The 17,239-nt window shown below is 38.8% G+C and overlaps 1 protein-coding gene across 1 annotated transcript in view; it reads left to right on the plus strand.

Annotated features, from left to right (window-relative positions):
- Positions 372-17,239, plus strand: part of LOC109710390 (nudix hydrolase 26, chloroplastic-like) — a 32,993-nt gene continuing 16,125 nt past the window's right edge. Inside the window, exons 1-2 of the mRNA XM_020232922.1 lie at positions 372-654; positions 772-822. Of these exons, the coding sequence (XP_020088511.1) occupies positions 451-654; positions 772-822 (255 nt within the window). The 5' untranslated portion in view covers positions 372-450. The remainder of the gene's footprint in view (positions 655-771; positions 823-17,239) is intronic.

Below are 17,239 nucleotides of genomic sequence, written 5' to 3' on the forward strand. Positions count from 1 at the left end.
ATTTTTTCGTGTTCGGATTGCCGAATCCAAAATCCGACTTCACCATGACTCTCGGCACTACTGGACCATCGAAAACGACTTATTGGATTGTTCGAAACAGTGCCCGATTCGCATCCAAAGCTAATATTATACGTACGCTACCGATCGAAACGCCGATTACTATTCACTTAAGTGAAAAATTGAAAATCGCACAACGGCTTCAATTCAATTCATTTTTTTGATAAAATTCAGGCCAAATCTGTAAAATTAAAAAAGACTAGACCTATTTTTGTAAAAAAACTCAAAACCGATTGATTTAAATTGGCTTTTGAATTTAGTTGATAAATAGTAAATAGCAATATAAAGGATAGTCAGGAATTTCGACAAATATCGGGGCATTTTCGTCCACAAGAAAGTAGAGCAAGCTCGGGTAGCGCGATGGGCACGGCATCTTCTCAAGGCGTATGAAGGATGCTCTCGGCTCGCTTCCACAGCTCCATCATCTTCCCCTGCATCCTAGGTTTCCCCGTCTCCCCATTTTACCCGTCGCCTCTCGTCAAATTTACCCGCGTGCCACTCCCTCGACCGACCTCGAAGCTCGCCGCGTCCATGGAGGCGCCTCCGCAAGGATACCGGAGAAATGTCGGGATCTGCCTCGTGAATCCTTCGAACAAGGTATCGGGGCGTCGCCGATTTCTAGGGTTTTATTTCCAATCAAACCGCTTTCATCCCTTTATTTTTTTCGCTAATTTTTTGGGTAATAAGTTGGTGGAATTTGTTGTTTCTGAGCAGATCTTTGCGGCGTCGAGGCTCGATATCCCCGGAGCATGGCAAATGCCTCAGGTGCTTCTTTAATTTCCTAATTTGTAGGTTCTTTTTTCTTCCATTTAATTTGATCGATTTGGAATATTTATGCAAAAGGATGCTCTTTTTCATTTGATTTGAACGTGGTTTTTAAATAAGTAATTATTGTTCTAGTAATGTGTGTTCACTATACGTTGTTCATCTTTATTGCTGTGCCCGATCAAATTCTTTTTGATTGGAGTTTAGCGTCGCTAGAGGAATTTTTTTTTTCTTTTTTTTTTTTTTAAAGATGAAAATGTACTGCCCATCAACTTTTTTTTTTAATCCTTTTTGGTTAACAACACCTTAACCTTTTTTTTTTTTGTTTTTTAGTGGAGTGATTTTATCAATCAAATTGAAAATTTTATTAAATTAATTAATGACTAGTGAAGGTATCCGTGCTTTGCGGCAGGCTGATTCTATAGAAGTATACATATGTATAAATATAACAATTAACCAAAACAATGTCATAATCAGCTTTTATACTTTAGAATATGTGAGAAAGTTCAAAGACACTTTAGGAATCCATACTTCCAAAGCATAAAAATAATGGTAGAAAGATGTACTCTATGTTAGCCAAATGTATGGGTTATGTTAGCTAAACATATGGGTCCAAAGATAATTTATCATAGTACAGAGAGAAAATTATCTAAAAACACAAATTGTCGTAGAATGAACTTAATTCCTATACAATCTACATACATTTTTTTTTTTTTGCATATAAATCTTTATAATTTAAAGTTCGCATATAAATCTTTATAATTTAAAGTCCTTTCTCGAATTAAAGGGCTTTCGTCAATTGCTTTTGTCACGCCCCGGGACCCAGCGGAAGCCCGCCCGGCGCGTGCCCAGACCCGCCATACGTCTAAAACGTATAAGGCGTCTAGGAACAACAATAATAAAAGCAATAATACAAGACATCTAGGAGTATCAGAGCACAATAAATGTTTAAATGCTACAACAAGGGATAAGGATAAAACTGTAAATCTACTAAATAAAAACATAAAGTGATACAAGAAAATCCCAGATACAAGTGCTATAGGTAGATATATAGGTGGTCTCTATACATGGATACAAAACCTCTCACTCTCTCAACTACAAAAGAAAGAGTAACACCAGGCAAAGTACCGATCTTCCCGGTAGCTAGCTAAGCGATCCCCTTGCCGCAATCCGTGCCTCCGCGGTGCCGAAGGCTTTGAAAAGTAAACCATAAAACAGGGGCGTGAGAACTATTAAAATAGTATTTCCCAGTGGGCAATTACTGACTTCAGTGAATGCATCACAAGGCCCAAAGCTACAAAAGATGTCAGTGACAATAACAGTAGAAAGCAAAAGGTCAGTAAAAATAATGTAACCTACTACAACATGATATCTCTTTCTTAGCGTAATTAGCATAAGTATGAAGCAATTATGCATGAAGTAAAAAGCCTCAACTATCATAATGTTCACAATGCGAAATAGTAAAAGTTCCGTTGTTTTACTATTTAGTCAATGTCCAAGTAATACTCTAAGTCATAATCTGTGCACATGTCATAATGAATACTCAAGTAAATCTGAAGAGACCACACCGAAGGCATGCTGTCTATGGCCTGAGACCCACCCGTAGTCTGTCTGGCGCGTGCCGAGTCTAATGGCCCGTGGTAGTCATCATTCCCCTAGGAATGAGCCTGGCGCCACGCAATCCACTTCGGCGTCCAATCCGACGGCGAATATGAATCGCGATGGCTATCTCCGGAGTGCCGGCTTGTAGGGAGCGACCCTCACAAGCATGTGCGAATGGGCACAATGGCAAGTAGTCAAACAGATCTGTCGCAAGTACCAATCTCTCATGCTTAATAACATAGAATGTGTCAAATATCTCAACGGCCTATCCCTATGTCATCATGTCTCTAACATGGAATGTAGCGGATAATAGTGGCCTATCGATATGTCCTATGTTGCAGTTTCATAGTTTACTAGTTTCAACGTGCCCTTGATGGACATCTATGTTCTCTATGTCAAAGCATGGCAACTATGTTCCAATAGTAACATATTTCCAAGTCTCAATTTTCATAAGAGATGTATTTATCCACTTCGCAAAATCAATAAACACTTTTGCGTATGCATGCTACTCTCTACTCGTCATAGCTGCTGACTATATAGTGAAGTTTTCATAATAACCCACAAGGCATGCATTTTAAGTGCTCTAAAAATTCAATATAAATTTCCATTTGCATAGAAAATGAAACTTAAAAATATTTTACAACAGTAGGAAAGAGCATCAGGGGGCCATTTCGCCATGTCCACGAAGCCCAACGCCACCAAATCGACTCTTTTCGTATCGCCGAACGAAGGTATTCCACAGCTTGCCTATAGCCCTAGAGCATAAAAAATAGGGTCACCCAACGAAGACGAAGAGCAATATGCCTCAATCATTTAAGCTTCTCAAGTATAGGGTTGGGAGGAAAACTCACCTCAAGTGAAAACTCTCTCATTAATTCTTCAAATGGCAAGGTAGGGGTCTTCCCCAATCTGAACTATATAAATGGTTCAAACCATTCAAATGACGATCAAGAAGCCTCAAATCTAACCTAAAATCCAAAATCTAGGGTTTCTAATACCTAGGAAAGATGTATCAAATGGGGATTACAAGCTACCAACCTCAAGAGAAGCTCAATCCAAGCTCAAACCAAGTAGGTTGAAGTTTGATCCTCCCAAAGCTCCAACCACTAAGTTCAAAGCCACCAAAGTGAGAAATTGGGGAAGAAGGGGATGCTCAGGCTCTAAGCAAGCTCTTCTCGCTCTTCTTTTTCTTCCTCTTCTTCTCCCTCTCTTCTTCTCTCTCTAGATGCAAATGGGGTGGAGAGAAATTGAGGGAAAGAGAGAGAAGAAAGGCTCTCTATAAGCTCTAAAGTAACAAAATCCTCTGATAAGCCCTCAAAATTCAAAATCACATCAGCCCGGTCTGGGCAGTTTTCGCCAGAGGGACCGGTTCTCCCCACCTGGGATCGGTCTCTCAGCCCGAAAATCCAACGTTCGGGAATCCGGTCTCTCCCTGCGCGGGACCGGTCTCTCCCCGCACAGACGCGCTCGGGGACCGGTCTCGACTGTCAGGGACCGGTTGCCTCGCCGGCTGCGCAGCACTGTTCACTAGGGGACCGGTCTCTCCCATCAGGGACCGGTCCCCGAGAGTAAAAACTCTCAGGACTCTGCCAAAAGTCTCGAGATCGAACTTTTAGGCCGGTATACCATCGACGGCCCTCCACCAAGTGTGGAAAAGTTCGGAATACAAATCGAACACTCGAACCTCGCAATTTGCAAAGGTCCAGTGTGCTACAGCTTTGCATCCTCAGAAAACTCTCTCAATATACTACAGCTAGAGTCAAACAAAGTGAAAAAAAGAAGCACAATTAGAATAGATAAGAAATTTGAGTTGAAAGGATCTAAAATTCAAAGAAAAATGTAAATTGGTTCAAAATAAAATATTACCAAATGTACTTATTGTCATGCCCCGAGCCCGGCCTATTTGGTCGCTTCGGATACGTCGAACAGACGCCGAACGAACAGCCCCTCCCCTGTTCTCCCAAGGCTCAAGAACAAGTACAGAGCAAGTATATAAAATTTGCACAACGGAAACATACATATACTTGGCTTGTACGAGGGCAAGCAATAGCCAAAGTGAAAGTACTATCTAATCAACATACAAGTAATATGATTAACTTTAAATCACATACATGCATTCAACTTTTACATTTGCATTCTTTCTTTAACATCATTTCTTCTCTTTTACATCACATGATATCTCAAAATATAACCCTTTTGCATTCAAATATAAGTTCTCTTACATCAATCACATTCTTTCATTTAAACATCTATAATCATCAAAATACAAAAGATGATATAAAGGGGATACAACTAAACCAAAATGAAACCAACTCAGGTGGTCCCTGTCTATGGCGCGATATCTTTACCGCGATCGTCAGCCGGCTCACTCGGTCCCGGCTCTGTGGAAAAATGGGGGTGAGAACTACAACAAAGTTCTCAGTGGGTTCGACCGCCGACCTCGCCGACTTTCCCACTAGGTCTAAATCAGGCATAATAGAAGAAAGAATAGATAGTAACCAACTAACAAATGCAGCTAATATGCCTGAACAAAATATAATCAATCATATGCTTAATGAGATGCTCATGATGAATGCAAGTTTACTTTTCCTTTACACAATCTCGTGGCTAACCCGTCGGGCCCTCAGCTTCCTCCCGCAGGGTTCCATAACTCACCAACTCAAGTCCCTAATAACGGGCCCTCAGCTTCCTCCCGTTGGGACCGTCCTCTGGGGATTCCCCTTCTCAGTGATGACAACTCCGGAGTTCATCGCTCAAGGGGGAGCGACCTCCCTCAAGCCAAGACTATAGGCGAGTATGATCAATCCTTAGGTTTAAGGATTCCAATACTCATGTGACCCTTAACTTTAAGGTTTCTATGTCACAATGTCACTATTTCTCTTTACTTGCATTCTTTAACTTTCACTAGTGTCATATACACTACTTTGTTCTTTGTACTCATTCACTAATGCCACACTTGTTCTCTAGCATTCTTGTCTCATTAATGTCACTATTATAACACTAGTATTCAAGACTCATCAATGCCACTCTTTACATTTACGTCAACATGTCACTTTTGTTCTCTACCTCAACTAGGTTCTTGTCATTGATCATGCATACATAGGGTTTACAAGTTCTTACTCTTTTACTATTATTTCACATGCATTTGTACTCATAACATGCAACTAGAAGCTCTCAATTAACCCTACTATGCATAATGTTCAACATTCACATATGCTCAAAAATGAGACTTTAGACATAAAAGAAAATTCAACATTTTCGGAATGCACCACCCATCTTGTATGGTTGCAAGGGTGCTACGATTCGATTCTTATAATTTTTGGGCGCCTATTCCGCGTGCTGCGGCAATCTGTACCAAAACCGACCTTTTTGTCAATTTCATTGCGTACACTTGTCGGATCACTGCACCGAGTTCACACTCTAGTTAGAAATACCCCTAATTTGGTTTCTACAAGGTCAATTTGCCTTTAAACCACCTTAGGGCAAAAGCCCTAATTTCGGTGCCCTAATAATGCCATTTGCTCAATCTTTGGGTTTGATCTCTAGAACAAGCAAAAGCAAGCTTGTTGAACCTCTAGGAACTCATTTAGAATCTTTTCTAATCCTCTCCAACCATTTCTAGGGCATACAAACCGAGCCCTAGAAATCCACTATGAGAGCACATGAAGAAAGCTTGATTTCCATGTGTTCTATGGTCACTAGAAGGTTTCTACACTTGTAAGAAGCTCAAATCCAAAGATTTAGGGGCATAAAATCCAAGCCCTAACCCTAATCTTACAAGAAAACCTCACCTTTGCCCTAAGCTCTCCAAAGTCCACCTTGTAGGAGAGTTCCAAACCTCCAAAAGTCTCAAATCTCCTCCAAAAACCCTTCTCCTACTTTTTCTCCTTGCTCCTTGGAGAGATCTCTAGAGAGAGAGAGAGAAATGAGAGGGAGTGAGGTGTTGGCTGTTGTGAACAGGTGGGAGTGTTGGGGTAATTTATAAGGTGCTACAATGGCAAAAAGATCCCTCATCTATTCAGATTTGCAGCAGACTTCACTCTGCTGCGAAGCAGACTTTGGTACCGGTACAAGGCTTTTTGTCACCGGTTACACGATTACGCAGAACCAAACCCGAGAGCTGCTGTTCTGGTTATTACACTTGGTACCGGTACTAAATTGGTTTGTCACCGGTTACAAAGTTTCGCAGAGGCAAACCTGAGAGCTGTTTCTCTCGGTTTACAATGCAGTACCGGTACAAGTTCAAAGTTAAACCGGTAACAAAAGTTCCAGAATTTCAGTTTTGCATCTTTTTCTATTCTATTTTGCGCCGATCGATACTAAAACCTTTCTAACTCTTTTGGAACTTACTTTTAACCCTTCCAACATTGTTGGAATATTAATTTGACTTTGTCCAACTTTTTCTTTCGGACACTTTAGTCAATTTGGCTAAAGTCCGGAGTACTCTACCGAAGTTTCGGTATATTACACTTATTATCATGATGTTGTGAGATGACATATGTCTGATTCACTAAATAGTAGATGGAGTAATAGTGAACAATGGAAAAAAAAATGTAGTAACAGAGTTGCTACAAACTGACAATAGAGAACAACAAACAAAAGCAAATAGATGTGTTAGGATTCGTCCATATTGGGACTTATCTAAAATATTTCTAATCCATATGGGATAAGAAATAAATATTTATAATTATCTGTTATATTCCTAGTCTACATGGGATAAGGAATAAATCTAACAGATAAATCCTAATCTGTTTAAATATCTATCTATGTGAGATTTAGTCAGAATATGATTAGGATTAATATCTTCCTTATGGCCTATAAATATATGAGGTATTGACCACATACGAGACAACAAAAAAAAATAAGAATCATCTCTCCACAAAATTCTCTCTCTTGGGTTCGCTCTAGGGCACCATCATAAATCCTAGGGATTTGGGCGGTGTGCGGCGATCGACTCTAGTAGCCGGATTGCAACGAATAAGAACAACGTGCAACAAATTGAGACGGGACGTTGGCGGATCAACGAGTTCGTAAAACAAGACGAGATTCGATCCTGGTAATCGTAATACATTCTGCAACAAAAGAGGTATGTAAAAATCTATGTGATTTTTGCGACTTATATTTTTGGATATTTATTTATTTTTTATCCAACAGTGGTATCAGAGCTATATAGTGCTTGTTTTCGTTCGATGATTCGTTCTTTTTAACATTGAATATATTTTTATGTTGTTAAAAAATATAAAATTTATTGTTGGTGAAGTTTTGATTCGCAATTGGCAAATCAACATCACATATGTATGCTTCCTTGATCTAAGCAAATTAACTCGCTGGTGCAAGGACCTATTAAAAAGCATCCGCACATTGGCTCGTTTGTCCCGGATGAGGCCTACTTGGTGATTGGGCCGTATGCATGCTGGGCCTGAAGGCTCACCCACGCAATTGGCTGCGCCGGAGCCTGCCCGCGTGTAGGGTTTTTTGAGGGCCCGAGGCCCTCCATGATGGGCCGTAGGTGATTCCTGCATCCAGCAGCAGCTTAATCCATGCGCTGGGCCGCACATGGCCCAGCCCACATGCATGCAATTTGGGCCCAGCCATATGGGCCGAACAAAGGCCTAAAGCCTTTTTTGTATAAATTTGTGCAATCTAATACTTAATATATTGCCTACGATACATGTGACGATACTTTTAAAGTTGCAATGTGTTATTTTGATTAATTTGCATAATGTTCATCATTTATTTTGTGACGTGGATTTATTCTTAATTAATTTGGTATGTTATTTTTATCTGCATTGGATGAGATGATTATTAGTCTTTTCAAAGGCGAAATTTTCGATTTGAAGATGCAGTGAGAAATTTTATTATAAAATTGGATTGAGAATAACAGTGGATATTTGTGCCTAATTTAAAATTATGTGCATTATTGTAGTGATATATGGCTTCCAAAAATTTTTCCATCGCGGATTCGTTAAATCAAAATAAGCTTGATGGAGCAAATTATGACATGTGGCGTAGAAAATTCAATATCTCCTTAATGAGAAAGGGATACTTAGCCATTTAACCAACAGTATGGTTCAGCCTGAAGAAGGCACGACGGCTCAGCACCGTCGCGATTTACAAGCCTATAACGAGTGGCTTGAGAAAGATCGAAGTGCACGATATACCATGTTGAGTTGTATGCACGATGATTTGATCAAAGAATTTGAGAATTATGAGACTGCTAAAAATATGTGGGAGCAGCTCAAAGTGAAATATGGGGGCACGTCGACCACAAGACTTCGTGCCTTGAATCTCAAATTCAATCAATACATGTTGGACCCGAAGCATTCTATGGCAGAGCACTTAAGGGTGATGTCTGCTATGATAAGAGAACTTAAAGCAGCCGGTTGCGAGCTCACTGACGAACAACAGGTTCAATCAGTTATAAGGTCCTTACCAGATTCATCTTGGGATCAAATCAAGATTGTGCTGACTCATAATGAAGGTATTAAGACCTTCAACGATATATCTCGACATCTTGAGTTGGAAGCGGAGCGCAGAGAGGCGAACCGTGCCAATGCACTCGTTGCCCACGGTGGACAGCGCAGAGGCAAGTGGCCTAAGCACAAGCGCCGAAATGGAGAAAATAAATATGCAAAGACTGGGAACCGTGCGCCAAATGAGGGCGGAATTGAGAAGCGCCGCAAAGGCAGGCGCGGAAAGAAAAATTTAAATAAAGTGAAATGCTATAACTGTGGAAATATGGGACACTTCGCTCGTGATTGCACTGAGCCGAAGAAGGTAAATCCCAATCCTGACTCTCTTATTTATGTATGCTCGCACGTTTTTGTTGCTCACGCTCTCTCTGATTGGATTGTAGACACAGGAGCAACAAAGCATGTAACGAGAGATCGAGCAGGATATGTGGATTATCGTCGGGTGTCTGCTGGCAGCCATTATGTCATGATGGGAAACGGCACTGAGGAAGAAGTCCTTGGAATTGGCGCATACCAACTTAGATTGCGCAATGGTCGTTATTTGATATTACACGATGTGCTGTATGCACCGAACATCCGATGTAATCTACTGTCAGTTTTAGCGTTACTTAGATTAGGTTTTTCTTTTCAATTTACGGATACTCAGTTAGATATTTATTTGGGCAAGGACTTTTATGGTAATGGTTGTTTAAAGAATGATTTCTTTGTCTTAAATTTAGACTTGGATTTTATTAATAACAATAATTCTGCTTTATTAGTTTCTTCTGATATTGTATCTGATTCTATCAAATGGCATGCGAGATTGGGTCACATTGGACAAGAAAGAATGGCTCGACTAGCTAGAGAAGGCCTGTTGGGGTCACTCGCTAAGCTTAGCCTACCTCCTTGTGAACCATGTTTAGCAGGAAAAGCCTGCAGAAAGCCTTTTGGTAAGGCACGTAGAGCAACTCATCCATTGGAGCTAGTTCATTCAGACATATGCGGACCTATGAATGTGAGAGCACGTCATGGCGCGTACTATTTCCTCACTTTCATTGATGACTACTCCCGTTATAGTTCGGTATATCTGTTGTCTCACCGTTCAGAAGCTTTAGATTATTTTAAACGCTTCTTAGTGGAGGTTGAGAACCAAACAGAAAGAACTCTAAAAGTTCTACGTACTGATAGAGGACGAGAGTATTTATCAGACCAGTTCAGGGAACTATGTGAGGAAAAGGGAATACGCAGACAGTTAACTATTCCCGGTACTCCGCAACAAAATGGTGTTGCAGAGAGGAGGAATAGGACTCTTTTGGAAATGGTTAGGTCTATGATGGCGCAAGCCAACCTCCCAATTAGTTTTTGGGGTGATGCGTTGTTGACTGCTGCCTATATACTTAACCGAGTGCCCTCTAAGTCAGTTCCTTCAACTCCCTATGAGCTATGGCATGGTGTAAAGCCAAATTTGGAAGGCTTACGACCATGGGGATCGGCAGGATATGTGCATAATACTTCTCATAAATATGGAAAGTTAGGCCCTAGAGCAAATAAACAAATTTTTATTAGATATTCTGATTGCTCGAAAGGCTATGTGATGTATGGTAAGCATCCTGATGGAGGAATGACTGAGATAGAGTCGCGCGATGTGGATTTTCTTGAGAATGATTTTCCAGACATTGGTGAGATTAAAAAGGACCTTGCACTATACGAGTTGCAAGAACCTAATGGAAATGTCCCATTGTTAGGCGAGAATGAGGCACTGAGGCCACATGAAGAAATAGCCCAAAACAGTGGGAGTGATCCTATGGTCAGTGGGAGTGTGCCGATTGACCATGGCTCACAAAGTCCATCATTACGAAGAAGTAAACGTGGAGGTGTTCCCCGTCGTCGATTTGAGATTGAAGGGGAATCGTTCATGTGTGCTTCTACGGATCTTGATGAGCCGGCTTCTTATGCTGAAGCTTTGAATTCACCAGTTTGTGATAAATGGCTAGCTGCTATGGAGGATGAGATGAGTTCTATGGCTAAGAATAATGTGTGGGAGTTAGTTGATCTTCCGTCTGGACGCAAAACTATTGGAAATAAATGGATTTTTAAAATAAAACGTAAGGCGGATGGATCAATTGACAAATATAAGGCCCGATTAGTGGCGAAAGGATACACCCAAAAGGAGGGAGTAGACTATGAAGAGACATTCTCCCCAGTGGTGAGGTTTGTCTCAATTCGCCTGATTCTGGCTATCGTCGCACATTTAGATTTGGAACTGTTCCAAATGGATGTGAAGACTGCATTTCTCAATGGAGAACTAGACGAGGAGATTTATATGAATCAACCTCCTGGTTTTATAGCCGAAGGACAAGAGCGCAAAGTGTGCCGCTTAAAACGTTCCATTTACGGCTTGAAACAATCGTCTAGGCAATGGTATCAACGTTTTCATAGAGCAATTATTTCAATAGGCTTTGTGATGATCGAAGAAGACCATTGCGTGTACGTTAAAAGGGAAGAAAAGAGTTTTCTTATCCTTTCACTATATGTAGACGATATCTTGTTGGCCGGAAATAATATGGAGTTAATAATCACCACACAGGAGTGGTTGTCCTCTACTTTTGAGATGAAGGACATGGGACAAGCGGATTATGTATTGGGAGTCAAGATCCATAGGGATCGATCTCGAAAATTCTTAAGTTTGTCTCAAGAGACTTACATCAAAAGAATTTTGGAGCGATTCCGAATGCATAATTCGAAACCTATTGACACTCCAATGGAAAAGGGTCATTATCTTAGCCTTGAACAGTGCCCTAAATCAGAAGAAGACAGAAAGCAGATGGAAAAAGTCCCATATGCGAGCGCAGTTGGCAGCTTGATGTATGCAATGATGTGTACTCGGCCGGACATATGTTTCGCTGTTGGCATGGTTAGTCGATATCAGAGTAATCCTGGTGCAGCACATTGGCAAGCAGTTAAAAGGATTTTCAGATATCTGCGAGGTACTGCGAACCTTGCTCTATGCTATCATGGAGGAGAGCTTAGATTGACAGGATACACCGACGCTGATGGATCCGCAGATAGAGATGAACGCAAATCTACCTCGGGATATGCGTTTATACTTGGAGGAGCTGCTATTTCATGGTGTAGTAAGAAACAACCATGTGTCTCCTTGTCGACTATGGAGTCAGAATACATTGCATGTACAGCAGCAGTACAAGAGGCTGTTTGGCTAAGGAGATTTATGATAAATTTGAGTGTAACAGCACGTGCAGATGATGCTGTTATTATCTATTGTGACAACAAAGCAGCAATAGCTTATGCGAAGGATCCAAAGTATCATGGAAGATCTAAACACATTGAGACCAGATATCACTTCATAAGAGATATAATTGCACAGGGACAGATTGTAATTAAATTTGCATCTACTGATGATATGATAGCAGATCCTTTTACTAAACCCCTTGTTAGAAATGTTTTTCATAAACATGTTAGAGGATTGGGTTTGTGTAGGACTTGACTTTTATCTTGTATTAATAATTTTGCTAATAAATTTTTTTGAAATTATTTTTTTTCATTTATATACATGTTCATTAAATTTTAAATTAGTGCACAATATTCTTGTGAGAATGAATGTCACCAGGCCCTTGATCAGCCCTCTCACACGGGTGATTGCCCTGTCGCTAGGAGAGCGAGCAGGATAAGACAAATAAGATTACATAAATGCAGTTAGTAATGCAGGTGATCCACTTTGCGCTATAAGAGCTGGCGAGTGTTTAAAACTTTGAATGTCGCCTTAGATAAGCTAAGATGAGACTGTACGAAGTCGACAGTAGAGATGGTCCATGACTCTACTCGGCCTGTATGAAGCTGAATGTAAAGAAGACACCATGTGGGTGACTGTCTTGAGATTTGTTATCTTGAGTTACAACAAAACCGACATTCGTATGGTGTTTTGAGCGTGACATGTCCTTAAAGGTAGCTCCACCATAGCATACGTTCATACCGTATGTGCAAGATCGAACACTATGTTTTAGAGAGTGACGAAATTGATTCCCGTTTCGTCGCTGTGTGAGTTTTGCGTACCCTTTGGGACTTAGAACCGTGTTATGAAGTGGATACTTGGTGATGCTACTTTAGCATGATATCCAAGGGCCATGATTGATTCGGTCCAGCGGAACATGTCTAGGAAAGCAGTCAAGTTGAAATGGATTGACATGAGGCATCTAAGGAAAAATCATTTGATAATACACCTATGATTTGTTACTCATTGCCCGGGCGATTATGTTGATATTTGTTGTCAATATAATCATGAGAACAAATACATTAATGAGAGAGATCTAGTTTGCTCTAAGGGATCAGAGATGCTATGATCTGGTGTAGTTCAGTGATTTGGGGTATAGACGAGATTTGGAGTTGCAGTGTTATATTAGTTCGGATGGTGGCTTAATATAACACTCCTCACTTATGATTCTTCTCGTTATTGATCGCACCAACCATTTCCCGTATGAAGAGCAGAACGAGATGAGAATATATTAGGGATGAGAAAGTATGAATAAGTACCAAGTGTGTACGAGTGGGAGATGTTAGGATTCGTCCACATTGGGACTTATCTAAAATATTTCTAATCCATATGGGATAAGAAATAAATATTTATAATTATCTGTTATATTCCTAGTCTACATGGGATAAGGAATAAATCTAATAGATAAATCCTAATCTGTTTAAATATCTATCTATGTGAGATTTAGTCAGAATATGATTAGGATTAATATCTTCCTTATGGCCTATAAATACATGAGGTATTGACCACATACGAGACAAAAAAAAAAAATAAGAATCATCTCTCCACAAAATTCTCTCTCTTGGGTTCGCTCTAGGGCACCATCATAAATCCTAGGGATTTGGGCGGTGTGTGGCGATCGACTCTAGTAGCCGGATTGCAACGAATAAGAACAACGTGCAACAAATTGAGACGGGACGTTGGCGGATCAACGAGTTCGTAAAACAAGACGAGATTCGATCCTGGTAATCGTAATACATTCTGCAACAAAAGAGTTATGTAAAAATCTATGTGATTTTTGCGACTTATATTTTTGGATATTTATTTATTTTTTATCCAACAAGATGAAAAAGAAATTCACTAAATATAAGCTTATATTGTTAGGTTTTTATAAGTATTTTTTGCTTTAGGTAAAAACGAAAGAAAAGAATGTGGCGCAATTAGAAAACCTAGCCATCTCGGGAGGATACCTTGCTCCTCAGAACAATGCGATTTCCTTTTTTTTTTTTTTTATTTTAATATTGTTGCTATCCTTTATTATATTATCCTAGGACAATAAAAGCATTGAGAATACATAAGGAAAAGGCTCAGATTCACCTCTAAACAGTTACACCAAGAAACTCATCTCTTCTTCTCTCTTCATTTATTGAAATTTAATTCTTCCTAAGAGCGGTTGGTTATAGCGATTACCTTATGGCATCCAAGTTGCCTTGTCACCATGCATTAATAAAATTGTAAAGAATAGCAAAGGCAACTAGGAAATACAGCTAACGAAGCGAGCATAATAATATAAGACAGCAACATTTAAAAAGAAAATAAAATTCATATAGCAACAATACGATATTAATACCAAGAAGACAGCAAATGAAAAAAGGAAAAAGGAAAAAAAAGGAAAAATTTTCTGGAAATGAAAAATAAAAAGCAAGTAGACGACGTAGTTACATAAAATCAGGTAAAAAGAATTTGGTACATCCTTTTATTATCACATAGCAACAGACTAAAGAGTCAATCGTCATTTCATCAAAGAGGTGACAGATATTATCAAATCATTGAATCTAGCCAGCTCATTATTTTGCTAATCTTGAAATTAGCTGTCTTACAAATGACATAAACCGGTTATTTTTCAGAAATTAGCAGTTTTTTTTTGGGTATTTTGTCAAAAATGTATAGTGCAGAGTGTTCCGAACTCAGTTTGCAATATAGAAAAGAACTCAATGAAGAGAAGTGAAGAATTTTAACTCAACTTAGCTTAATGATTGAATAATGCTTAGTAAACTTGCCACACGTAGCATTTAGAGCTATAGAAAAGAGACTATATCAGCCTCAAAACTATAGATGTATGCATTGGTAGGAACAGGAAGCTGTCCTACGCAGATGCTGCTAGTGAGAACAGAAAAGAAACAATAGAGAGAGGAAGGGCACTGTGCATAAAGTGAAAGTGCCAAATTGTGAAGCAGTGCTTACTAAAAATAAAAACAAATAGGAACAAACCTTTCATTAGATAATCACTCAGAATCCCAAGTTGTAGGTAAAAGCACCAAATTATTTTCCGTCTTAATCTTATAGCAATAACTTTTCTAAGCTGGCTTCACCCCTAAAGAATGGAACATTTAATTAATCTTTTGAAGTATAACTGATACATAATTGTATACGAGTAGAATAAAAATTAAAATAAAATATACTAAATCATGTAAGTAATTTGGTTGTGATATTAGTGATATTTATACAAAACATATAGAGCAAGAGCAACATGTAAAAAACACTGGCCTAAGAAAAGCCTTCAGAAGCTCAAACTTTTCCAACCGAGGAAATCGATGAATTTATATAGATACTATCTATCTATATATATCTATATTATTTGTTTGTTTTTTAACAAATATCTCAATCAAACCCAAACCAAAGTCAAGTAAGTTTATAGATATTGCAAACCCAATGGGATAAAAAGAAAAAGATTCCTACAAACTAAAATTATAAGTACATTAACAAATATTAAGCGAATCCCCAAATAAACCCAAATAGGATGCGGGATTCTATTATCAACCTAACCACAAGAAAAGAAAACACGAAATTCTTGCATCTCTCCCCAAAAAAAAAACATTTGGGGATGCTAACCCCTAACTTGTCTTTTGGCAATGTAGAAAATTGATATAAGATTAAAATGTATAAGAAGCTTGTAGAAATTAATGATCAAATCTACTACCAAGTAAACTTTGCGTTATCTTGAGTAGTCTTGAGACAATCACTGTTATAAAATCTGGATAGTGAAAATATGTGTGTTCATATTGCAAGAAGCCTCAATTTGCTGCTATTACCGTTTTAGAGATACTATATGATCTTTAATGCATACAGAAAGTACTAAACACCATACTTCAATAAGATAAGTCACCTTCTTAGATCCCACTATAATACCAATTACAAATTATGGCAAACATGCGCATAATACATAGACTACTCCCACTAAAGGGCAAAACTATTATCATAATTTATTTTTATATAAATTTTACTTACCACGTCATTTACATCCCTCCCACCACAAAACAAAAGAAGCCATTCAAACATGCCCTTGCAGTGGAATACCTGTAAAAGAAAGAATATACTAAAAATCTTACAGAAAATAAGAAACTAATGAACACAGTCATCACGACGAGAGTCGTTGAAGAACTTACAAATTAGTCATAACTCATAATAACGAAAATGAAACTCAAAAGAATACAATACTAATACAATATGGATAGGATGGCAAAACATATTAAAAACATAAGAGTAGGAAAAGAGATTCAAGTCACGAATTTTTGAAATAAATAAATAAATAAATAAATAATAAAATGGAAAATGTGTGAACATCATAATTTGTTTGGTCTTGCTCAAGAACCTAACTAAGAGTTTCAGGTTGACAAACTGTCCATATACAGTGGTATATAAAATCTGCAAATGTTCTGGAGTAAGTTGATTTTCTCAAATTATTCTTTAATCTCTTCTTTGGTCAATAAAGCATTTATATTTAATTGTACACTTTTTTCATTAATACCATTTTCTAACTTGCATATGAAATAATTTGTCACGCCCCGCCCCGAATCCACTACCAATTTGGCACGGTTCGGGCACATCAGACGGACCGCCGAACGGACAGTACCTCTCCTGTCCGCCCAAGGCCAAGCAACCAGATCATGTACAATTAAGCACCCAGGAATTTGCTTAAATAACATACATGATCAAATACGATNCCTGTCTCTCACAGAAAATTCTAAATCTTCTGTTTTCGCTTCCATTTCAACACGGATCACTCTAGACTTATAATTTATGTCTATAAGTCCAATAAAAATAGTATCCCACACTATTTTTATTTATTTACACTTTTACATTTAAAATCCGGTATATTACATTCCACCGCAACCTCACCGGAATTACTTAAATGTACACCGTAACTTCATTGTTTTTAGAAGTCCGGTACCTTACATAATTATTCAGGACCAAAATTTTTTGAAAATTGCACAATCTAATCAAGATACTCACATGCATGGAAGTGGGGCTTTGCCTTCTGGTTCCAGCTTCCTATATAGGCAGGGCCTTAGTAGTAGTATGAAGGGCCCAAACA

The sequence above is a fragment of the Ananas comosus genome, linkage group 1 (assembly GCF_001540865.1).
Source record: "Ananas comosus cultivar F153 linkage group 1, ASM154086v1, whole genome shotgun sequence".
NCBI lineage: Eukaryota > Viridiplantae > Streptophyta > Magnoliopsida > Poales > Bromeliaceae > Ananas > Ananas comosus.